General features: G+C 45.6%; 1 protein-coding gene across 2 annotated transcripts; it reads right to left on the reverse strand.

Moving 5' to 3' along the window:
• Positions 1-1145: 1145 nt before the first annotated feature.
• On the reverse strand, positions 1146-26202 carry sertad2b (SERTA domain containing 2b). Of its 2 annotated transcripts, none has more exons than XM_037465970.2 (2): positions 26039-26202; positions 1146-3115 (listed from the first exon to the last, which is right to left on the reverse strand). In XM_037465970.2, exon 2 carries the CDS (start codon positions 3109-3111, stop codon positions 1888-1890), a length of 1224 nt encoding a protein of 407 aa, XP_037321867.1. In that variant the 5' UTR covers positions 3112-3115; positions 26039-26202; the 3' UTR covers positions 1146-1887. The 2 variants fall into 2 exon arrangements, with proteins under 2 accessions (XP_037321867.1, XP_037321868.1); XM_037465971.2 differs by lacking the exon at positions 26039-26202 and adding an exon at positions 10211-10489.
• Between the last annotated feature and the right edge of the window lie 242 nt (positions 26203-26444).

Below are 26444 nucleotides of genomic sequence, written 5' to 3' on the forward strand. Positions count from 1 at the left end.
ACGGACACTGCTGTACGAGATGGAGCAATAATGGTTGGTGATGCGTTAAAGTACCCCAGGGTGGATTGTTCTTTTAAACTTTGAGCCTTTTAGTTCTAACCCGACTGCGTCGTATTCGTGGAGCATTAAAGCATTTCAGGTGCATCGCCCCCAAACACACACCATGTCTCTGCACCCCGAAGACGTCGGTCCCGTAACCAGTGCGGCCTCCGCATGCGTGGAGAAGACGGGAGGTCAGCCAATGGCCAGAAAGGGACTGTGTGCAAGTTGTGACTACATTATGTGACAATACTACAAACGATGAGCTGTGGATCCTTCCACCTCTGCGCCGGCAGGTCGGATCCCCTTTATGACGCGGCACGGCACAGTTAAAAGTCGAATGGCGCCGTTTTTATAACAAATTACCAAACAGAACAGCAACGTGCTTTTAAAAAGGTAAAGGGACATTTGTGTAAACAGGATTATTTCTCACTTCAATACATACCATATAAAAGGAAGGATTAATGAGAATGAGTAGTTCTATTGTCTTTAAAACTGTGTGTGTGTGGTCTGCTGGCAAAAACAAAACACGATAGTGTGCGATAGATCGGTTTGTCGTTATGAAACAACGGTGGGTCTTCTGCATCGTCGGGGTTATAAGGATAACATAACACCCAACAAGTGTCCAGGAGCAAGATTACATCCACTACAGATGCCAATCTCACGGTGGGGGAGGGGGGCCCTGACATCATATCGCTAACACGAGTAAACACACTGTGTGTGTGTGTGTGAGTATGTTTTGTGTAGTACTGTATGCAGAGCAGTCATTTGTCTGCCAATTCTGTCGAAGCCAAAACCCAAAGACAAATGTTGTTTTCCTTGTGTGATTGTGAGAAGTGACGTGCTGGAGTTGTTCAACTTGAGCATGAAGAGTTGTTGGTGGCGGTCAAACCGCTGCTTCCAATGTAAACACAACAAGCTCCCGTGGGCGTGGCTCATTTGAATTTCTACTGTTACTGACGCGTGCCAACCAGTGCGTAGTTTGGGCCAAACAGCAAAGATTAAAAAAAATTTAAAAATGAATTCATAGACGTGTACACGCTGAACAACGTGAACACATCATGGCGGAGCCGTTCCCCAAAAGTAGTTAGAAAGCAAAGCTAAAATGTAATGCGGCATATTTCTCGTTAAATACCTTGTTTGATGCTCGCTTTACACATAAAAACATAGCATCTGTAATAGGATAAAGATTAAATAAAAGGTGTTCTGTTCATCAGAAATGACCTTACTTAATAATAGTTTGAACGCAATACAATAAATAAAAAACGTGAGAAAATAAATGTGAAAAGAAAATACCGTAAAAACAGGAATTGAAGAAGTGGTCATTTTGAAAGGCACTCATCTGCTAAAAAGCCATGAATTCAGTGTGTTTTGTGTGTGATCAGTATTACTATACGTGTGAGGGGTAAATGTCCTCACAACAATAGAATGATTGCAAAAATACCCCCAAAGTTAGGACAATCTGCCGGTCCTCATGGTTTTCTATTTACAGGGTTAAGGCTTAGGTTAAAGATTAAAACTCAGTTTAAAATCAGGATGAGGCAATTCATTAGAGCCAAAAGAAGGTCCTCACAAGTATAGGAATAGAAACCTGTGTCTTTGCGTTTCCCAGTTACTTCATTTCCATATTTGGAAAGGCGAGCACAGTGCACAGTGTTGTGTAGTAGTAGTTGTCATAGTAGTACTAATTGACATCACCATCGATGTTTACAATTACGGACCTTTGAAAAGAGTTTAAAAAAAGTAAAGGAATAGAGAAAAAAAAAAATCGACCAGGAAACACGCACAACAAGTTTATCGCCTGTCCGTCTGGGGTTAAATTGTTTGTGTGTTTCTGGTGTCCGCCAGTCACGATCCCACCAGCACCTCCATGATGTGGTCTAGTTCCGTCAGATCTATTTTGAAAGGCTGATTGGCTGAGACCTGGGGGGCGGGGCCACTGTACGGCGACGCCAGAGACTTGAGGAGGTCGTCCGTCGTCACCATGGGCGGCAGCTTGGTAAGGCCCCCGCCCGCCGCCGCGCCCACGGCCCCTGCAGTCGTGCAGGGGTCAAAGTCATACATGGACGTGTCGATGTCGGCAAACAGGACGTCGTCCAGCGCCAAGTCTGAGAGAAACCCAGAGGGAGAGGAGGGCGAGGAAGAGGTGGGGGAAATGTCTCCTAAGCCACCGGGGGGAGGAGCGGGGGGAGCTGGCAGAGCGTCCATTGGCCGGAGCTCGCCGCAGCGAGCTTCCGCTAGCAAGACGCCAGCTGCCTCTGGTTTAGCACCCGAGGTCCTGCTGTCTCGGGTGGGGCCCGCGGGCTGGAGGTGGGGGGGCTGGGTGAGAGCCGGGGAGGTAGTCACGGTCGTAGTATTAGCTGCTGCTGTCCTTGTTATGGCTGTGGGAGGATCTAACTCCATGTCACTCAGAACAGGGGAGGAATCGCCGCCGGACGAGGCCGGCGCTGGGCCCTTGGGGGCCGAAGGTAACGGAGGGGGCAGCGCCGAGGCAGGCGACAGAGGAGGAGTGGGCGGGGAAGGAGTACAAAAGGCTGAATCCGCGCCGTCCTCCTCCAGCAAAGAGGCGGGAGTCAGGCAGGATTCCAGAGGGGCGGGGCAGGCCTGAGGCGCCTGGCATCCAGGGGGCGCCATAGGGTGGGGGGAAGGCGGCGGGATGATCGCCGGCACCAGCAGCGCCAACGGCTGGGACGGCTGCGCCGCAGCGGCCAGAGCGCCGAAAGAGGGCGGGGCCTCGCGGAAACCCTCGTCCATGGGGTCGTCGGGCGGCGGCGAGGGCGGCAGCAGCAGCGGCCGCAGCGAGCCCTCCTGCTTGAGCTCGTCCTGGATGCGCCGCAGCATGTTGTTGATGAGGACGCGGCGCTCCAGGCGCGGCTCGCCGAGCGGCCGCTGGCTGTACAGCTTCATCAGGGAGATGTTGAAGATGGTCTGCCGCTGCAGGGTGTACGACACCTTAGACAGGCCCTCCGGCACGGCGCCCAGCAGCCCCGCCGCCACGGGCGCCTCCAGCGTTTTGCCTTCCAGTCCGTCTTCATCCTCGTCCAGCTTCCGCTTCGCACCTTTACCGAACATATATCTGGAACACAGAACCATGGGGACGTCAATAACATAAGGCAAGGAACAGCACGGGTTATCACTGCTTATTGTTAGCTTAATTATGCAATTTCTATCAAATCAGAATACTACTATTACATCTAGTATTTCTACGTTGTTGAAATGTTATACTATTCTCATATTGCAAAAAAAGCACATGGGTCAATGTTTTTTATATGTACGTCAGGACTAGATCCCAGCATTAGATTATCATTGTCATGCCACGTCTCACCGGTGAAGTTTGCTGACTGAGGCCTTTCGGCTTAACGTGGTGATTCAAAAAGCTGCTTACATGCAATGAGCTTACTACAACAGGGGATTTGTAAAGCTAAATAAATATATCTATATAAAAATATCGATATAAAAATGCATTGAAGAACATCTACAAATTGTGTGTGTGTGTGCTGGGCACTGTAGCCTAGCACACACGTTATGCAATGGCAGCATTCCCCTGCCGATCATAGGTCACATTTTAAGCCCCCTCCCCCCACATTAGAAGAGCACATTGTGTTACTTGTACCACTTTCAGACGGCACACATGTTCGACCCGCGTCGAGGCAGCTATCTACTCTCCAGACCTCGGTGTACAATTACATCCAGTGGCTACATAAAAGTAACTTTCCTCTCTCTCAAAAATGTGTTTCTATTCGTGGCAGAGACGCCTGTTCATCAGAGCTGGGCGCCGTTGAAGGAGCTGGGCATCCCCTTAGCATAATGTTCTTGTTCCAGTAGCCAGGCGGATCTCTCCGTCTGATCGAACTATCTGATGGTGTCCTTATTGGTGCAACAGAGAAAAGCAGCGAAGACCGCGGAGAGAGGGAAGGACAGGAAGAGAGAAAAAACAGGAATCGCTGCAGTAGGTTTGACTCTAATCCGGGCTGACAGGCTCATGCAGCCAGTTGCCGTCTACACACACACACACACACACACACGCACACGCAGAGGAAGTGTGTGCTGCAGGCCCAGTCACCACGACTGGTTGGTTGCCATGACAAACAGAGTCAGCTGGGAATTCACCCAGAGAGATGACAAAGAATGAGATGGGGGAGAGGACAAGGGGGGGGCAGGAAGGAAGAGGAGGAGGAGGAGGAAGTACAGGACTAGGTGAGACTGGTCTGTAAAACGTGGGAGTGGAATGAGCAACTTTCCCTCCACCTGTCTATCAAAAGTGCTGCTGAGTTCTTTGAGATCTTCGTTACTCCCGACAGACTCATGAATGATGCACGTCTAATGGTCCGCTGGCTGCCCTCATTCCCCTTTAACTGATATATAACTGATATTAAAGGATGTAAAAGTACAACTTTTTTTCTTTCTATAGTACACAACAACTTCTGTCACTTTGTCATTTCCATGGTAACAGTCACAGACCAGATGTTGAGAGATGAGACAAAAAGGTGAATCTTTTTTTTTATTAGCTCACTGCTGAAGCATCGATTGGTGTATGTGTTGAAGGATAAGAGGAAAAAAGATTAAAACGTCTGCATTCCTTTACACATACCAAAGTCCTTGTCCTGACCGCTCTTAAATCTGGTTTAAAAAAAAACAACCAGATGCTCACATACATGCTTTGATCACTGTAAAATTCTTTAACAATATTTTAAAGCACAAATTGAGAATACCTTGATACTAGTTACATGTTTGGATCAGTGGAGATAAGGCACTAAAAAAAATGAACGGGTGGGGTGGGCAGCTAGCGACCAGAGACGGGGCCCACCTGTCACTGAGAGCGGCCGCGCCCTCAACTACGCCCAACTTGAAACCTTAATATAGTTCCGACGGTCTGCTGTCCGAGTGTCCTGTTGTCTTTAACCTGGCAAAATGGGTGTTTTGTACTTGGCTGGAAACATTTAGTGTTATTAACATGGGCGGCGTTAGGGAACGACTCCCCTAATATAATGGACACAATAAACACTTTGAGTCCTACGTGGACAAGAAGCAGAACCCTCGCGTCCCCCGTGTTTATTTTAGGTTGTGTGTGTCTCATGAATAACAGCAACAGAGTGTAAAAGGTGTTTAAGAAACTCTCGCTTTTTCTTTCAAAGCGCACACTCAGATCTCCGACTTCCCTCATTGGTTGCAGCTGCTCGTGGAGCGTCGAGGGAAATGGCAAATCGGAGAGCGTCGGAGACACAGACAGTCAGAGAGAGAGAGAGAGCGCGGGAGAGAGAGAGAGAGAGAGCAACAGTTTCAAAGCAGTTTGCGGGTGTGTGATTGAGGGCTGAAGCAGCTGCGCATGTCTGACTCACAGCGAGGTGTTTAGACACACAGACACACTCTCTCTCTCTTTCTCTCTTTGCAGGGCTGACATACCAGAAGTGCCCCACCCCTTACATTCCACTTCATTATCCTCTTCTTGCCTTTCCTTCTCCTCCACCTCTTCTCCAGTCACTCTTTATCCCCTCCCACCTTCCGCTGACTTGTCAAAGTTCACAGGCCCAGAAGCCTCCTACACCCCGTGAGCCATGTCTAGATACGAACACTCCAGAAGAGAGACGTAGACAAATGGAGTAGATAAAGTGGAGCACAGGAGGAGGAACGCGCTCCAAAATGGAGCCCCAGTCTCCGCTCAAGGTCACGGCAACTTAACGGGGCCTCCGTCAACCGCCTCACACACAGCGGCCTCAAAGTCACTTTCTTTCCCCCAAAAGGCTTCCCCTGAGGTAAATATAGCTCAAGGTCTGAGCAGAGGAGCAACCAGCCATGACGAGAAATCACCAAACCTACAGTTTTGAAGGTCAGAGATATTTGGACGGAAGCGCACAGAAGATATTTCGTCAAGTCATTGATTTTATATTGGAGAGGAAGGAAAATGTATTTTACTTATATAATCTACATTTGAATAAATTTGGTTCAAAATAAGTCTAAACAAATTCTATCACAGCCTGAGAATGGCAACCAAACACATTTACCTTCATAAAAGTCCAGTATTATTTGATCCATGACATTCCAATTGCTTTCTCCTTCTCCTTAAAACCACCTTCAGAAATGTCCAACAGGCACCAGAACTCGGGCTCAAAACCAATGCACGAATGGCTGCTTCCAGAGTCCTTCTGATCTATGGAAAGGGGCTATTCTTACAATAAATACTTTGTCCTCCCAGCACCAAATATCCCCAGATAACCCGACGCAAGAACAGAGTTCCCGTCGTCCTCTGTAACGTGTTTCTTCTTTTTACATGAAAAAATGTCAATGTCCTCAGGGAGCCTTTGTTGTACAATAATAATACAAGAAAAGGAGACCATTAAGAACAAGCACAGAGTTTCCATATGTATTTATGAATGAAAAGTATAAATCTAAATCATACACAGGACATTACTCCAGGAGCTGTGTGTGTGCGCTGTGCAGTGGATGGAACTCTGCAGTGATGTTAAGGTCCTGTAACCGGATACGCTGGTTTCCAATGCCTGAGCTGCACGTCCACCTCCACCCCCCCCCACCCTCCGCGTCAGGGCTATTTCAGGTTCCCTGGATGCGCGCAGTACGGGATCGCTGCAGGAGGAATCAGCGCCGCGTGCCACCACACAGATTCATGTTGGTGTGGCGCATGCGTCCGCTCTGTAATGCATCCGGCTTTGCACACGAAAGCAACGCGGTAAAACTAATTCATCTGTGTGTCTCTCTCACACACACACACACACCTGACCATCAGCAGTTACGCTTCCACACACAACTTAAGACACACCATGACGAGAGCTACTACTATAAAAAATACTACTACTTCTGCTACCTATTTTTTCATGTGTGGCTGTAAGTGAAATTCTTGAAAGTCACATTTAGATCACAATTGTTTTTTTAGATTTACCAATGAAATGCACAAAATTAAAAAATGTCAGTCTTTTGCAGCCGTCATTCTCTTTCACTCAAAGTAAACTTTACTTATCGGTGGCAGCCGGGGACTCAAAAGTATCGGGGAGGACGGGAGGAAAACCAAACCGATGCGTCACATAACTTGACACATATTGAGTCATTTATTTGTGGGGGATCAGTGCCGCTTGGCCAATAGAGGGCAATGGGGGGGCGGGTCGCCCCACCTGGAATGCCCGACCTTGAGCCAAAAAAAAGAAAATATTAAATTATAAAAAATATATATTTGGGTTTTGAAATATGGAATGTACAGAGTAATATTTTTTTTAATATAATATCAACTCAAAATATCTGCTCTTCTTCACATCCCTGCCTGTCATACACACGTCTTGTCTTTATGCGCATTCTAGCTGCGCTAGGGGTAATTGCAAGATTGCCCGGAGAAGGCGGGTCAAAGAAGCACTTTAGCCAATTGATGATTAAATGAAAAAATGTGTGACATACAATTCAGCCTATCAGCGTCCTTATAGACGGAGCCTAGGCAACACTGGTTTTGCCCCAAGCGTGCGCATTCTCTTGTTAGGGACAAGGGACACTGACTTCAATGAGGTCATTGAGAGGTTTGCCACTCAGAAGGACAGAAGAGTGGGTGTGTGTGCGTGTGTCTCTAGAAATCTGTTAGTCGGCCTTACAGCGACCCAGTTCCGTGTGAGTATACAGTCCCTCTCTATCTTCTTTCTGTGGGACGCACTAAAGAAAAGATCAAAAAGGAGCTTTTATGTCACTGCAAATGTATTCATAATGCAATTATCAGTTATGTACCTGCTTGTTAGCTTATAATTGTTATTGTTATCCACCAATCCTTACTTGCATTGGCTGAAGAAAGAAGTCAAATACAGTGAGCAGAAGATGAAAGCCCTAAATAATACAAATTAAAAAAAAAGACTTATTTGGACATCGGTGACAAATCGGTGAGTGAATTCACTTGGGTTTTCTTTGGAGGGCCATTAACTAGGAAAATAAGTAAATCAAGTCAAGGTTTGTGTGCGTCTTTCCCTTGTAGTGATCATACGCACTCACATGACAGCGGTCAGCTGGGTATCAAACAGGGAATTCACTACGATCTCTTACGTAACGACAGACCTGGTTACAAAACAGCCCGGGCTGCTGCTGCACAACACACAAGCACGCCTTCAACAGAGGGACACCGGTGTAAGCTGTGATTTATGCTTTTAATTCACTTTATGAGCAATCAAGGCATCCAATTGTTTTTATTTTGTCTGAATTCCTTTCTGTAATTAATGTATTTAAAAAGAGTTTTTAGAGTTACGATTGTGGTGAAAATTTGGGCCAGAACATTGTGGCTAATATTAACTAATTCATTTTCACCCCTCAGTGTAAAGTAACACCAAGTAACAGCACCACAACCCACAGCAACCACAAACGATCACTACGGTTAACTGTTGTTCACCGAGGTTAAACCTAATGTCCAAGCAAAGTTGATCGACTGAACACCAAAGGTCGAACGTAACAGAGACCCGTGCCTCCATGGCCTATTCTTTGGGCCTAAAAGGGACAAGGTCTGACTGCCGTTTTACACCCAGCATGCTTTTGCACAGGAAGCCACAATGACACATAAACGCACAATAGATGCATCTCCAATTTCTGATCATTAGTCCCTCCCTCACGCAGACAAACCTAGGTCTATAAATAAGAGGCAGAATAAGAGAGCAGATTTAGGTCAGCAGACGTGTCTACATGCCGCTCCACTCTTTCCACCAAGCCTCTTTGGGGAGGGGGCGGTGGGGGCAGCTTGATACTCAGAAATCTCCAGCCTCGATATTCCCGGTCACTCAGTGTACAGTAGCATCCATCTCATTACTGCAGTATCCGCCTTATTACTGCAGCATGCACCTCCTCACAGTGGCGCCGGCCCTATCATCACGGTGCCCACCTTGTTACGGCAGCACCGGCATCACTACTGCAAGTGTCATCATTTTTCTTCTTCTTTTTTTTTTTTTTACTGCAGGCAGCACGCTCACTACTTAAGCATAATCCCTGCGAATGCAGTACAAGCCTTATTACTGCACTTGAAGCTTTGCTGCTGCACCGTGGGTCTGATCACTATTACAAGTTAGATGCATTCGGCGACTGAAGGTATGCAACATAGAGAGCATCCATCCCTCCTCTGGTAGCCGAGGGAACGGGATTGAGATTGACAATGAAAGCCTGCAGATGTCACCTCGTCTAGGCCTTTTAAAAAAAGACATGCATGTTAAGATACAGTATGTTTTGAAGAGGATTTTGTCGTCGTTCCTGCCGGCTCATTGTTGATGTCATGAATTAGGAATAAAGGCAGAAGGCTGGGAGGCACATTAAAAAGGTGCTAAAAATCTCAATCAGGGAGCACGTCTGAAAAGTAAAGCAATCCACTATTTCCTCTTTCTTTGTTGAAGGAGTTTTTAGCCATTGTGATGATCTCTTACTGTGTGTTCAACGGTGCCATTTAAATGTTTGTGTCCAGCTCTGATCATCTGCTCGTGTACAGTACAGATCACCGTCACGGCTGGGTCGTGGGCGCGCGTTTCGCGTTTCCACTCACTACAACAACGGCATCGACTGAGACATTCCCAAACGCTGGAGAGCCCACAGACACGTCAGGGCATTCCACGGTGGACGGGCGCGTGCTTCACAACACGGAGACTGACCGCACCGTGAGTCCTGTGAGGTAAACACGAAGTCCATCCACGATAAAGGCAGTTGTTGACAACACATGATTCACCCACGTTGACTCCACCACGTCGTCGGAATTGGTCGAAAATACTCATTTAAATGCAGGGACAAATGTAGATAGTTTTATATAATTTTGTAACCGCGAAAAAAAAAATCAAATTGCCCCGTTGCGTGGAACATTTAGCTTAACCAGCGTACGTGCTAATGGGTGAGTGTTTTAGGGGAAACACTGTATTTAGGGTAAAAAAAAAAAGTTTATCAGACTTCTTTTTCCTAGTGATAAACTGTAACGGCCGCTGTCTCGGCTCTGTGGACGGGTTCGACAGACAGAGACGAGAGGCTCTCTGGGAGTTACAGCGGGGGGGACACTAGTAGCCCCCGTTATTATCCTTTTAAAAACGAAAACTTTTTTTTCGCAGCCGGACCGCGCCGCTGCCCACATCGCTGACTGATACACCTTCACCGCGGTCCTTCACTCACGAGGAACGCGTCGCCCCGCGTCCGGTGTCGCTCTACGGAGGGAAAGAAACGGGAGTCTTACCGCGTCCAGGTCCGCCGGAGTTTGAAAGAGAAACATGGAGGGTATTTAAACGGTCCCGTCGGCAACCGAGGCACGAGCCGTCCTCTCTCCCGGAGACTCGGTCGCACAATGGCGCTGATAGGAGGAGGAACAACGGCCTCCGCTCACGGGGACGCGTGCTGCCTTCAGGAGCCGTCGGACACACTCGCGAGGTGCACTTCACCTGTGCCGCGAAAGGTGTCAATTTGAAGCGTGAACGAGGTGTTACTTCATCATGAGGAGCACGACGCCCCAGATGATCACACGGCGGTTTCGGCCGATATGAAATAGGACTCTCGTATTACCGTAAACGCAATAAGTATACATGACAGGTTAATGTGTGGTGAATGTAGACATTTAAATGACCGGAGGCAAAGTGAAGTCGCAGTTAGAGGTCAGTTAGATGAATTTCCCATCATGTTACTGTACATTAAAGTGATGCACTTTAAAATGATACAATCACTGGTGCAGATGCCTTCCTAAATTGTTGTCGAATTCAGATACATACGGACAACATTTAGTATTTGGACTAGAGTTGACAACGTGTTTTGATTGAAACCTCAACCCAACTCGGGAGGTCACTCTTAATTTCACAACGGCATTATTACGGTCCGAACAGAATCCATTTTGTCAGAGTGGGCAGGTTAACGAGGGGCACGTGAAGGCAGCAGGAGAAGCTGAAACCGAGCAGCTGCCCGGAGAAGTGGCGTCGCCCACTTTGCTCCGCCCACACGTGCACGCACACACAAATACCCACGCACGCACTCACAAGACACAGACACACGCAACCAGTTTCGCGCGTGCGCAGTCTGTTCTGCTAGGTCGTAGCTCTATTTCTCTCTCTCCCTCTCTGTGAAAAATATCTATTTACTCCTTAAAACTTCTGAAACTCTCGAAACATGCCCTACCATTTGGTTAATACTACTATGTTTTACATTTTTAGATTGTTACTTCATGAATCTAGTATTCAGAGATTTTTAGTACCTGCCAGGGTTTTGCACTTCGGACTGACAACTTGTATCAATTATTTTATTATTTTATTCACACAAGAAAAGACAAATCGTCACAGAGATGAGCACTGGACCAACGGTGCCGTTTGGTCTGTGAGCGATGGCTGTCCTGCCCCAGCAGCAGATGGCAGGGAGATGACCGGTAACTCTGAACAAAACCCATCAGTCTGCTCCAGACGGACAAAAAAGAAACGCAGTGGAGCAGGCCAGAAAATGGGCACCCTGGACCGTTTGTGTACCCGATGCCCCTCCTGCACACACAACCTAGTTGTGCACTGATACGGTCACAATCACAATACGAGTCCCATATTTTCCCAGATGGGAGAAACTGTTCTCAGGACATGCTTTGATCAACTGTTAACACAGAATCAGTTTTTCCAGTTTTTTGGGTAGTACACACACTCTCCCCCGCACGAAAACAAGACGACAACATTGATTTATTGGTCACATGGTCTGCGTAGTTACGGCACTTCATTGTGTATTTGAACCTTATTTGAACCTAAATGACAATTTATTTTTCTTCAACGGAAACCTAACTAAGCGATTTTGTTGCCTAAACCGGGCTTAGCAGTTAAATCCTAACCTAACATCAACCTAACCAAATGGCTTTGTTGCCTGAACCTAACCAAAATTGTTCCCTACAAAGACGGAAGATTATTCTGGAAAGACCGGATATATTCAACGAGTGAAATCTGTGTCTTTGAGCGAATACCTACTATCTCTTTGAAGTAGATACACCTGAAAAAAAAAATCTGCATTTTAAAAGGCTGTCATTTATCATTGGCTGACACACAAAAACCATCAATCGGTGCATGGCTGCAGGACATGTACAAGATGGCTTTTAATGAAAGGATAAACCGACTCCGCTCAATTCGTGCAGGATGAATCGCGTGTGGAGACTGCTGTATTATTAATAAAACTGAAATATCCTGCTCAATATGTCTGCATCACGCAAAAAAGCCTGAATGAGACCTCAGCTGGAGCCCGGCTAACGGGCGGGTTAGCTCAGTGCGGGCGCGCACGCAGCGCTTCTTTGGTGAATGGAGATCTGATTTAGGTCCTGCGTTCATCTCTCTGGGCTGCCGAGTTGACTCATGAATGCTGAGCAGCGAGGAGGGATGGCTCTAAATAAAGATTTCAGGTCAAAAACAGGAAATGGCTCAGTGAGCAGGGAGGGCAGGGCCATAGCAACACCAACTGGAGAGCTGCACCCACCACATCTCCCTCCCTCTCTCCATCTATCTTTATTTATTTCTCCCATCGCTCTTCTTTTATTTCCTTCTCTGGGAAAAAGCTGCACGTTGCATGTCTCCTCTGCCGTTCTGTGGTTGCTCAATCCTCATTTCTTATCTCTTTTTCTGCATTTCAATTTGCCTAAAAGCCCAATGCAAAAGGTTTAACGGTTTAAGCATTGCACAAAAATGACCAGAATGCATTCTGCATCATGACAATAATATAGCAGAGCACAGGTCATGCTCCGCGTTATGTAACGTGTCACTATCAGTGTGAACCTGGCTCAAGGTCCACTGGTTCCACTCACTGCTACAGCCAGGCCCCCCCATCGCCGTGTTGCACCTCTCGGTGGTAATGTGCAAGATGACGGCTGTCGCCAGAATTAGTCCCCCAAAAGGCGTGCTCCATTTACACTCAGCGTGACAGCACAAATGCATTTGCTTTTACATCATCGGGCTCTATACATTCAAACTATGACACACACACACACAGCTGGATTCATCAATCCATGGTCTATGTTTTTTTACATCAGATTCATTTACATGAATCTTCTGTGTGTTAGCCTGTTATTGTCAATTATGTAGTAATTTCAAGAAAAAGCCTATGTTTCTTGCTAAACCTTACTTTTCTGTGAAAGCATTTCAAACTACGACGGTTGGAAAAAATAGGTTTCCTTCGCAATGCAACTCAGAGTGTAGTTCAGTTGTATGGGAACTGGGATTGACATAAACAGACATTGTACATTCTTGCAAACAATACATACAATGCATGGGTTTACGTTTGGTTAAATTGAGCATTGTGGGAAAACATGATGTCGTAGTCAATATGGATCGACCAATATAGAAAGTTTAGGTTAACGGGGCATAATGAACACAGGACTGAGTCGTGTGTAAAACAAAAAGTAAACGCCGTCTTTAAGCCTGCTGTGTCACAATGTTACATTACGAAGACTATGTTATGACTATGTCCCTAGGTTATATTTATCCTTAAGTCTTTTACGCCATTGACTATATGGTATTTTTTAATGTCCATTTTTGAATGCATGAACCCAATGAAAGACAATGTTAGGTTTTTTTTTTCTTGCATCATATTTGGAAATTAAAACCTGGCAAAGGGTAATTGCACAGATTTTACCTTTGATTATACATAGATGTGCAAATTAAATATTTTTATTACTATATGCAATGGGGTCAAACTTTTGACATTTGGTCAGAAGAAAATGGCAAAACATGGTGGAAACATCAATGGGTGCATGGCGATTGGGAGAGGGTGTGTGAACAGGACCGGAGGATATTATAAATACTATTAGACATGGGTGTGGTTACACAGAGGGAGAGGCGGAGACAGGGAGGGAGGCAAAGGGCTCCAAAAAACACCCATCTGCTATCTTTCTCATTCTCTCTACGCCTCTCTTTGTCTCCTCCTCCCCTGCTTCGCTCTCTCTCTTTGTCCCTCTACCGATCTCTTTTTATTCTCTATACACAGGCAGCGGTCTATCCTCGACACGGCATGGTATATCCATGATTAGGGCTCAAACGTTTTACAATACTACTTTGATTTGATATATGAACACAAAACAAAGTGGAATCTGGAATCTCTCCCCCACACAACTATTTTCCTTTAATGTCATTACATTGATACTTCAAACTTGTTACGCACATCGACTTGTGTATTTCAAAAGGGGAAGTGAGCAAAGAAAGTCAGCTCCTGCCGTGCTAGTCGCATATGCCTCCAAAATGTAGTTAACCCTTGTTTGGTCTGCCTTGGTGTTTTGGCCCAAACAACCTTTGTACTAACCGGGTTTCTTTTAAACCAACGGAACAGGATCGGCCAAGTTGACACTACAATCCAAGTTAAGCAAACTACACAACTTGAGGTCTTTAAAAGAGATTCTTTTCCTTGTTGCGCTCTTCCTTCTACTCGAGTGACTGACGTCCTTATTGGTCATTCCAATTATCTTTGGGATAAAAGTTTGCAATTCATAGAAAATGGGTCAAATATGTTGGTATTTCAAGTAAACGATTGAAATGGACTTTTACAGAGCTTTTCTAGTCTTCTGACTAGTCAAAGCGCTTTAATACTACATGACATCATTCACCCATTCACACACTGATGACAGGACCTACCATACACAGCCGCACCTGCCCATCAGGAACTAACATTCACACACTGTAGTTACAGCTACAGGAGCAATACTGGGGTTAAGTGTCTTGCCGAAGGACACACTGACATGCAGGTTAGTGCTGGGATCAAACCACCAACCCTCTGATTGGAGGACAACCGTGCCCCCACTCACCCAGTCACCCCACTTCCAGAACATGAGTTGGTTAATCACGAGATGACTGGTCTCAGAAACTTCTTTTTAACCACCACTGCTTCACAGGGTTATGGCAACATTGGTTATTAATATATAACAATGCCGCACTAGCTTTAATAATAGCAAACCTTTACCTGCAACAGTAGATGCTTGGTAAAAGATGGTGTCGAGGTGTTGCTCGGCTGTGATTGGACAGGTCAGCATATCTCATCTTTTAACAGCTTCCCCATTTGGCATGCAGCGTCATCAAAGCAACACACCGAGGGTTGCTGTGAATGCAGGTTTGATTTTTTTCATCTTATCCTGTGTCCTTAAAAGGTCGTGGAGATTTTGCTGGTTCCAGAGTAATGTTTCAGAAACCCTGCAGAAATAGACTAGGACATTTCATTCAAATGAACGTAGCAGGATCATCACTGGTGCATTCCTACTGACTACTGCAGCTGGTTAACTTCTGTGTAAACTAAACCAAAATAATAAACTTAATCCTTTGTCCACACAATTTGGTAACAGTATAGGACAGCTAGTTACAGAAAATAACCCAAATAGCGGGCTGGTGGCCGGCTGTCCCTTGTCCTCACTCCATGGCGCTTCCTAAGTCAAGCTCCCCAGCTAAACTAACTAGCCAACCATCCGTCTCCCCTTTTAAACCCACACTTATTAGTGTCACTATACCAACTAACGACAATTGCCATTTTTGTTTGCTAAATGACCGTGGAAAGCAGTTCGATGTCCCTTCTAATACTTCTAGGTTTTCTGCTCTTTGCTCGGACGGTTAAGATGTTTTAATCCACACCTGAAAATAAGTTTCAGAGAAATTAAAAATGTTTAAAAAAAATTTAATAACATTTCTTTTAGGTAAAAATTGGGGAAATATTTTGACGTATTAATAAAAAATATTTGTGTGTGTGTGTCTCCTTGTTTCCAATTGTTCCTGTGGCTGAGATTCAGTCGGAGTTTAGGGAGGTAGAATTGCACATTGTTGGTTTGGTTTTGGGGTTTTGTCAAAAAAACGAAGACTCAAGCAGAATCCTTACAGAAAAAAACATTTTTTTCCTCCTACAATTGCCTAACCTAAAGAATAACAAAACATTTCACTGTTGCAAGAAGAGGGCTTGTGAATGGACTAAGAACAGGGGGCAACCCAGACAGAAAGACGCGGACAAACAGAGAGAGAAAGTTAGGGAGGAAGAGAGGAAAGAGGGAGAGAGAGAGAGAGAGAGAGAGAGAGCAGGAGGGTGGTGTGTTTACTCAAGGCCGTGTGACGCCGCCAGTGTCAGGTGACTTTCAGGAAAGAAGTTGTTGGTCTCTCGCATGTCTCCGTTTGAGTGTGTCGATTTAGCCGTTTTCCTTGTTTCGTAACTTCTCTCTATTCACCGATTTCAGTGGCACGTCAAAGCGTAAAAAAAAGCAATGGGAAATGTTTCCAAATCACATCAGATGGTTTGATATGAAAGCAGCCGCTGTAAAAAAAAAGTTACACAATTTGCAAAGTTGCAAATCAGTCAAGCCTGTCACGAAGACATTATGGGCAACTGTAATAACCCCCTTTAACAGACACTGCGGTACTGTTCTCATGGGATTTGGCTCGAGGCTTGTTGAAAAGTTTTACCCCTTAATGTGTGTGTGTGTGTGTGTGTGTGTGTGTGTGTGTGTGTGTGTGTGTGTGTGTGTGTGTGTGCGAACCATCCACATCAAACTGGTGAGCGTGACACATTCCAGGAGGACAAGTCACCAATAGTAGCCGGGACACTGATACCTCTGTCCACTGGAGTAAAGAAGCGCCAAAAACACAGAGAATTCACTTTCTTTTACCAGATGTTTGGGTCACAAGTAGCTGGAGTGGAGGCAGAGTTTCCTGTTAACGTGGTGGAAGTAGAGGTGGTGGTAACACTGGAATTGACTGTGGCGGTGTCATTGTCCATGAAGGTGATAGTCATGGCGGTGGAGAGCGATGAAGCTATTTAGCGTCACTTGGGGAGCAGGACCACGCCTCCAACACACCTCCCCCGGTATCCCTGTAAATACCTCCCTAACCCACTCCTCCAGGTTCACGCATTCCAAACACCACCCTTCCAACCCCTTTGTTTCCCCCCTCCTCTCTTTCCTGAAGTGGTTCGTCGTGCAAGGTGCCACGACGTAGCTCCCCACAAACCATCCCACCGACTAGACGTACAATCCGATTGCTCACTTCTCACAAATAAAATTGTTCTTGTGTGTGTGTGTGTGTTTGTATTTATCCCCACATAGATTCTGCCGTGGTCTTGCCACGAACAATACATTCTGCAATACAAGTGTAGATCAAGTCAAACTGCTGGTGAAAACTGTGGAGGGAGATACCAGAGCTGAGAAAACAGGAAGGTCATTAATCTTTGAGAGAAGTCGGGGCACAAGGAAGCAGCCGCAGCTTCAGAGACCAGGGGCCAGCAACTGCAGTTCATCTGGTTATCCATCTTTCTTCTACCTGCTTTTTACACCTCTAGCAGCTTCCGTTTTTTCACTAAGCCTTCTCTCCCCTTGGGGTTGCTTTTTTTATAGTTAAAAAATTAAAAAAAATGTGCTAAAAGCAAAAGCAAAGAAAGCTGTCTAATAGATTCAAACTTGAATTTCCGCCTTAAGATCACGCCCATGCCTTCTCTTTATAATTGTATTTTATTAAACATTTGTCATGGTGACCTTTGTCAAGTTGTAATCAGTTCATCCTTGAGACCAAGCAAACATCAAATTTAAAGACATTTTCTTTGAGGCTTTCCGGAGATATCTGGCTCCCGACAAATGGATGGTGAGACAGACAATATAAGCATAAGGGATTGTCCTTCATTTCAATAAGAACTCATATGTGACACTATCCCTTATTTAAGACGTCACCATGTAAGACAGTGGCGGCTGGTCCATAGAGGGCAATGGGGCGTGGCCCCCACCATGAGCGAGGAAAACAAATATTTTTTTGTTTTTTGTTTACTATATTAAAATACATTACACAAATACAAAATACAATAGTCAGTATTTGCAGGTTTAACAACATGTCGACCCGACCCGAAGCTGCACGTACAAGACTGTACGAGGGCGGAGGATGGAGCTGATATCCTGATCTCAAATTGGCCTTGTTTGAAGTGCAAATCCAGCCTGTGTTTTCTGGATTACAATTTTGTACATCCTTTTTTATTTTATCGTCGCTATTTAAATCTAACCCAACCCTTAATTTATTCCAACCTTTCTAACATACCCTTCTCAATGATGAGGTTATCAATAGTATTCCCCGATCTGATGCAGTGATTCTGCAGTGTGACCTGGTGTCCACGTTGCACCAACCAACCTAATTAAGACTCTGATATTGTCTTATGAACAAACCTGACGAAGGTTCTACGTACTGAACTAAACGTCTCTAAATGACTGGTTTAGTTTTTTCTATGATGATATATGAAGATGTATGTATGACGAATAGCAGATTATAGTAATCAGATTGCATGCTGGGTAACCTATTACTTCTCCCCCTGCTGGTACCCTCCTACGCCAGACCAGACTGGCTGAGTCAGCTCCGCTGCTCTATCACAATTCAGTCCGACACTCGTCCCCCCCCCCACCCCCCCACACACACCCCCATCACCCCACACACACACACTTTCCTACACGAGTCTCTTCACTCGCTCTGAGCCGCGTTCAAAACTTCTTCCCCCTTCTGCCTTCCCCGTCACTTTGTCTCTGCCCCTCCAGAGGTTTAAACAGCTCTGCCTCGCTTTCGAGTCTTACTTCGAACGAGTCTCCTTGTTCCCTCCCTCCTTCTCTGCTGGCTGCATTCAGGGGAGCAGAAGGGAAGTGAATGGCTTCAGCCCTCCCAGCTGGTCCATCACCCGGCAACCCAGAGCAAAACAAAGGAACGCACGCACGCGCACACACACACACACACAGTGCAGATGCATGCTCTTAGACACATGCAGACTGATATGCAGATGAGTGCACACGCACACAGACACACGCACACAGACACACCCACACGCACCCCCACCTTTGCCCCCAGATACTCCGTCAGCCAGCCGTCTCCTCCAGACCCCCACCCATCGCCGCCTTCTCCCCTCGCTAGCACCCTCTCTCCAGACACCCAGTCCTTTGTCCACACTGCTCTACACACAAACTATAGAATATATGTATATTTTGGGGTGTGCTGGTGCAGAAAGGAAGTGGACAAATAGCGTGTGTGAGTGCATCGTTTTATGCGAGTGCGGGCACATTCAAATACATTAAAACTGGGCTCACAGACAGAGGTGCCATTGATATTTGAAATTAGCCACAGTAGCCTGTGGCAAACCTCAGCTTAGGAAACACGCATGGTTGTCTGAGAAACTTAAATCATAATATACAATGGTATACATCACTGTGCTGTGGTCAAGTGACTTCTGTAACTTGCTTCCTCTGTCGTGTTTTTTCAAAGTTTTGAGGAACACTTTTGACAGCCCTCAGTGGTCAGAACTCTTTAGCAAATAAACGCAATTCGGCTGGAATAGGAGCCTTTGGGGGCCCCAAGTGGGTTGGTGGTATGTATGAGGCGCTTGCAAGCAAAATAACGCCAATGTCTCAATAACGCTTTAGCCTGCCAGCCAAACTCACCAGATTCAGGTCGCCCGATCAGATCGTTTGTGGTGGAATACGTTTCCTTCATCACTTTTACTGTCCATCTAGAAGGAAATGAGACCATAAAAGCAGAGTGTGCACTAAGCCGGGCTTCCAGTGATCACAACCGAAAGCTGCGTACGGTGTCTCTACATCACTCCTCAACGCCCAAACATGTTTACTGCTGTTCCTTGCCTGCAGAAATAACAACATGGTGACAGCCAAGGCCAAGACGGCGAGAAAACTCAAAGTTTCAAATGATCCCCAAATGGGTGACGTTACGATGACTATGTTAACTTCTAGGTAATGAATACGTATCCCCAGATGTTTACATCTCGGGCCACTTGTTTTCTCTGTGAATGTGATTCAGAGTATTGATATTGGGAGGAGATCAAAGTTCATCAAAACGGGGATTGACTTGACAGATGTCCACATATTTTTCTATCCAGTCCCTTTAGAGTATTTTTGCAATCACACAGATGGAGAAAACATGATGGTGACATCACAGATGAAACCTGAGCGCAGTCGGTTTGATCTGCATCTGAATCAAGGGTAAGATGTGCCTCCCAACTGTAGCTTTCTAACAAACATAAATGTCCGTTCTTCACCTGGAAGCAGTAAGGAGGAAATATCTCAGCCTAAGGTCCACTTGTGGTCCTTCTCAGAGTTTGCTTGGTTGAAATGGAGATAATAGGTGGACTGTTGGTCACGTGGTAGTAAGTGCTTAAATGGGATTTAAGCAGTGAATGAAGTTACGAGAAATGTCCTGTCCATATTAGCAAGACTGTTCATCCACCATCGTCATCATCATCATCATCATCATCATTCCCCAGTGCAATCACAAACAACGAGTCTACCACGGATCATAACATCTCTGTGATGCTTACGTGTGAATCTGCACCTCCTCCAGGAAGCATGACATAAGCCAATACATGCTACATTTTCTGTCATACATGGATTTAATTTACAGCTGTAATGTCCAAGACACAAGCGGTTGAGTGAGGATCTAAAATGTCTCATTGTAGAGATGCAGAGGGAAGCGGTCGGAGCAGGGCAATGACTGGAGGGCAACAAATAAAATGAGCCAGACTACTCAATATTTAGGTTAACTTGCTCCTTCAGCCCATTGATTGTGAGCCAAACCCAACCTGTAAGAAAATAACGCAATAATTCCCAACTCTTTCAGCCTAAAACTGCTCAAACACATAGTGAGAGGGAAAAAGGGAGATTTTCTGGGAACAAAATGAGGCGGAAAATGCTTGTGCAGGGTCTGGGAAGACAACAACAAAGGATGGAAAAATCTGGGAAATTTGATCCTAACTGAAGTCAATCTAGATTCATCTGGTCCCATCCTGTCTAAACATGACAGTACGGTCGGCCTGGTCCAGAGTGGTCCAGTTTGGTTCTGGTCGCGGCTAAACCAGGAGAGTCCAAAACAGAGGGGTCCCCGTCCCTCGTCTAAAACCACATCGCAGAGAGGTCCGGCTGTGAAATACAATGTGATCGCGAACGCGAACACACACTCACACACACACACACACACATACACACTCCTTATATGGCAGCGTGGTGTGTTTGGTGTCCTCCGCATTCATTATTGAGCAGAAAATCCACTACAGAACAAGCCAGCCATGAGGAATGGCCTTATTTAAAAACACACACACACAATGTATGTAAAACACTTTTCCTACCAAATCTTTCCTATCGTTGAACATTAGAGAGCAATGTAACGTACCTTTCCAACAGAGCTCTAAAGGGATCATGTGCACGCGTGACCCGTTATGGGCAACACGCTTAATAACCGAGTTACCGACATCAGCACTCAGCAGAGACCCAAACACCAATCCAATCTCCACACATGTTTCTCTGTATCATCGACACAAATATGAGCCACTTGAGTAGCTGCCAAGCTAACGCATCACTGTGGAACAAAGTATATAATAGCTAAGCAATAATCATCAGGCTTCAAGCCAGATATCTCAATATCAGGGTGCGCCTGGTCACTCCCCACTCCCTTAGTGGAGATTTGCCCAGGCTGGACAAGAACGGCATGGCCCGCTGACTGTGTGGGAGGGGGGGTATTCCTACAGGTAGTAGAGCATTGAGTCACTGTGCTGAGGGAGTAATATGATAACACCTAAACAACCCAACAATTCTGCGTGTGTGTGTGTGCATGTGGCTTAATTTATGTATGAAGTGCTTTTTAACAACCACCGCAAAAAGAACACGTTCAGATCAGAACGCTTAGATACCCGTAGACCAGATATTTAATGTGCAATTCTAGCTTTCTTTCAATTTATTGGAATGCAGCCTTATCCATTATTAAGACTTTTTGGGGCTCTCATTAAGAGGCATTAGATACTACATGATACTACAAGTACAACGTTAAACAACATGTCTAATATTGTAATGAATCATGATTATATTGTAAGCCCTGAAGGAAAAGGTTCCCTCCTATAACATCATTTTACAGCACCTCCAACAATGAAGAAATGCTTGTTGGGAAAATATATGCTAATAAAAATAAAACTCGCTGTTAGACTATAGGCTGAATCAACTGTGTTACAGCTTGTTCATAATTAAAATCAATATTCTGTTGAAAATGAACATCTGAACAAACTTAATCTACTGATGAAGGTCATGTGAAAATCCAGGAAAAAGCAAATACGTTTATTTTTTTGTACGGATCCTTAAAATTAATTATTTAACAATGCATTTAGGATAACACAAAAAAAACACTGAAATCACTAAACATAAAGTTTCTAGTTTAAACATACTGGTGTTCCCTTCTGGGTTTTATGATGCCTCACAGTGGATCTGTTAAGCAAAGTTGGATAAGGTGACACACACACACACACACACACACACACACACACACACACACACACACACACACACACACACACACACACACACACACACACACACACACACACACACACACACACACACACACACACACACACACACACACACACACCAGAGAGTAAGAGAAGGAAAGAAGAAAAGGTGCCATTTTTTGTGGGTAATGAAAAGGAGGTCAGTGCCTGAAGGGGCGGCGTGATGGTGAATACTTTACTAGAAGTAAAGGCACTGAGAACATAAAGCTGCCACACACACACACACACACACACACACACACACACACACACACACACACACACACACACACACACACACACACACACACACACACACACACACACACACACACACACACACACACACACACACACACACACACACACACGTCTTATTAAATAAGCACTGCTGTATGAGGTGCAAAAGCTCCTGCGAATTCTACAAAATATGAATTTTAAACTTTGTTCTCACGACAGCCTCTCACACACTTATCACTTATGATTTCATCAGTTGAAAAATGACAAACAAGCATCACATATGTATCGTTGACATGAGGTGTTTTGGGTTAATTTGGTCCGTTATGTACCTGCTGATCAACTAACATCCCGTTGTTTGTGGACAGGATGCAGACCTGGAACAAGCTTTAAGGTTATTCCAAAGAAAATACGAGTGTTCCCTCAACGCTTACCCATAAACACGGGGTTATACAATTCTAGCTTAGCAACCGTAACCATAGCAACTCGGCCTGTCAAGCTCTAGATCACACGTCTAAACGTTGGAGGGAAGTGAATGGGAATATAGTTAAGTAAGATGCTCAAAAGTCCTAAATCCATTTTAGGGCAAATTGTACATAAAGAACGCTATGCTTTAGGGCGGGCCAACTGTGATTGACAGGTCGCTACCAGAGCCGTATGTGGCGTTTCTACGCAACTCATCCACATTCCAAACATGGCGACAGCCAAAATCCAAGACGTCCACAGAGAAATCGCTGAACTTGCGGCTCCTAAACGGCAGCCCACAAACCAATGAGTAAGTTTCCCTTATTATATACAATCGATGGCAATAAACAGAGATTATTGGCAACACACATGTTTTCTGAGCCCGCGGCAATATGTCTGGAGGCTGGAAGTGATAACAATATTTTCTTAATGCAAAGTGATAGCTGACGGGAGCCACAGCGAGCATCTGGCATGACATTCAACAAACGGCAGTTAAGGCCCACAACGTCGCAGGGAAACGTGGTCTACACCTCCGGCTGCTGTCTGATGGACTGGCAAGTCCCCTCTGCATACACAACAAATGTGCCTTTGACCCCGTGGGTGCACATTAACAAGCTTAATACAGTACACACGGAGAAGAGGGTCATGGGCTCCAGTTCACCAGATAACCCTGCTTAGACGTGCTCAGTGCTGGAGCTTGTGCAGGGGAGAGGGATTAGAGTGTGTTGGTGGTGATGATGCTATCACCACCACTGCTCTCCCACTATCTATTTATAGTTCACAGAGCGCCCTCTCTCTCTCTCTCTCTCTCTCTCTCTCTCTGTGTCTGTCTGTCTGTCTCTTTCAGTCTCTTGGTCAGATTCTCCATACTTGATGCAAAATGCATTTATAGGAGGCATTGGGAAAGAGAAAACAGAAGGGCTAACAAGCAGCTAGTGGTTTCAAACCCTATAGTTTTCCCTTAAATTGGTGAAGTTAACAAATGTTTCACCACAAGTGATGATATTTGAGTGTTCACAGTGCAGCGGGTATTGTTTGAAGTCCAAACATAGCCACTTTAAAGTGGGGGAGACACTTTGAGTTCAGCGTCCGGTTCCAGGACATTTTGCAGTCTGCAGCCACACAGCTGCCCGTTGTGAGACAGGCGGGCGTTTATTAAAGCCTTTTATTGAGCCAAACCTTCAGCGCAGCGGGAGAAGCGCTCGTGGATTTGGAATCCAAACTGAGATTTGATAAAAGCTGCAACACTGCTATGTGGAAACGGCCAAATCCATCCGTTCTTTTAGAAGAGAAGAACTGGTTTCTACAGCGAGTTCAGAAAATGTCATGGATTACTTTGTTTATGAAGTTGATGTACTGTAGTGAGCTGACTTTAGCTCGGGGCCTTGAATGCATCACCCAGCCGTGTCCAGACGCGAGACTGTGAACGGCGGATGATTCCTTTTGCCAAACGCGGCGTCTGGGAACCCAGACGAACCGCGACACCTTAATCTGGATTAGCTGCCAAATTAGAAGGCCGCTTGCTTATGTGTAATCCTGTTGACTAAACTCCGGCACCCCGGTGGCCATTTGATGGCAGTCCAACTCAGGCTGACTGATACAGTACCCACAGAGATCTGTTGTATGGATGCTATGGAAATATATGCAAAAAAAGGTTAGGGACAATCCTAAAGTGACCCCACAGTACTCCTTCAAGTCCTCATGAGTGCAGCGGTAAGCAGGTGTATCTGAGTAAGAGCATCAGTAGCACAATGTGAAAATACTCTGACAAGTAAAACAACATGTTCTAAGTTTCTAGAGTGAAAGTATTCAGTGAGCAGGAAAAGGGACTCGGGGTAATGAAATTGTTACATGTTGTTAATGATGATGCACTCGAGCATATTTTATTGTAGCAGCTGGTCTCGAGGTGGAGCTAGATTTCTTCGAGGCAAAAAGCAAATAAAGCCTTCTGGTCCACAAATGTGTATAGTTGCTTTAAAATTTAAAAGTTAAAATTAGCATAAAACTAAAAGTAACGTAAAAAGAATAGTGTACTGCAGTAGGTGACGGTACTGTGCCAATTGTACTTTACGAGAGACAGGGTACACTTGGGCTGATCGCCTGTCAATCAACCGTTCATTCAGCCATTCATACACCTACAGGCAACTTTAGAGTCACTGATTGATCCAACCTGTACGCCGTTGGACTGTGGAAGGAAGCCGAGGTACCGGAAGAGAACCCACGCGGACACGGGGAGAACATCCAAACTCCACCCATGAAGGACCCCAGACGCTGGGCGGGGTCGAACCCACGACCTTTCTGCTTTAGGGCGACAGTGCTGACCAACGCAAGCCTAATAATTAATAATCATAACAATACACTTTGTGTTTGTGAGACATACTCTTGTCTAACAAATATGTTTCTCCTCCGAGCCCCAATTTGACCCAGACACGCGCACAGGGTTTGGAATGCTGCGCTGGCATCAACAGATCAGTTGTGTGTGTGTGTGTGTGTGTGTGTGTGTGTGTGTGTGTGTGTGTGTGTGTGTGTGTGTGTGTGTGTGTGTGTGTGTGTGTGTAAGGGGAGCTTAATGACAAACTCGGTTATATAACGCAGCAGCACACCAAACCGCGAACGCGCGCTGGTTTCCTCGCAGAGAGAGTAAACATTGGCCAGCTGATCCAAACACGCACAGGTGACCCGGTTCGTTCAGCTGTCCCTCTGTTGTCGGTAAAAAGGTGCACAATCTCCTACATTTTAGATCTTATGTTAATAGTTCCTACTCCGCAACTCACTCACAGAGAAGTTCATATTTAATCTGGCGGCGCACGGTGAAAGCGCGACACACACTGACGCGTAACGGAAATTCCACGTCGTAAAAAGCGTGGACTACTCCGAGAAGACAGCGGGACCCGTCCAGCGCGCCGTTTGGCTACCGCGTGAACAACTGCTTTCTTTAAATGTTTCAGTTTCTTAAATATTAAACGGAAATGTCCGCGTACAGACGGAGAAGAACGTGGTGAAGAAACTACCACACCAAGAGCACCACAGAGCACAGTTCAACGCGCACTTGTGAGACACTCACCCTGTATGGCAGATCCGTCCAGCACGGTGCAGCAGTAGAACTATTTGATTTGAAAGAAATTGCCGATCTATCACTTAAACTACAGTTGAGCTGTCAATTTTCAATTATTATTTTTTAGCCTGAAAGAAACCGAGGGTCCACGCAGTCGCTCCGTCCAACGTCACAGCTCGGGGCCAAAGCGAAGTCGTTAAAGAGCAGCCCGCCCGGTGCCGCGTTGACGTACCGCGAGCAGATAGTAAACGTGACCACGCTGCTCTGTCCGTAGGCGTCCGTCTCACCCGTTCACCTTACTCTGGTATGGAGATGCTGGATACAAGCGTCAAAGGGCGTTTACCTCAGCTTCTAACTACTTTAGATGGGTTTAACAATATTTAGGGTTAGCATGTTGCTATAATAGAACAACTTC

The sequence above is a fragment of the Pungitius pungitius genome, chromosome 13 (genome assembly GCF_949316345.1).
Source record: "Pungitius pungitius chromosome 13, fPunPun2.1, whole genome shotgun sequence".
Taxonomy (NCBI): domain Eukaryota; kingdom Metazoa; phylum Chordata; class Actinopteri; order Perciformes; family Gasterosteidae; genus Pungitius; species Pungitius pungitius.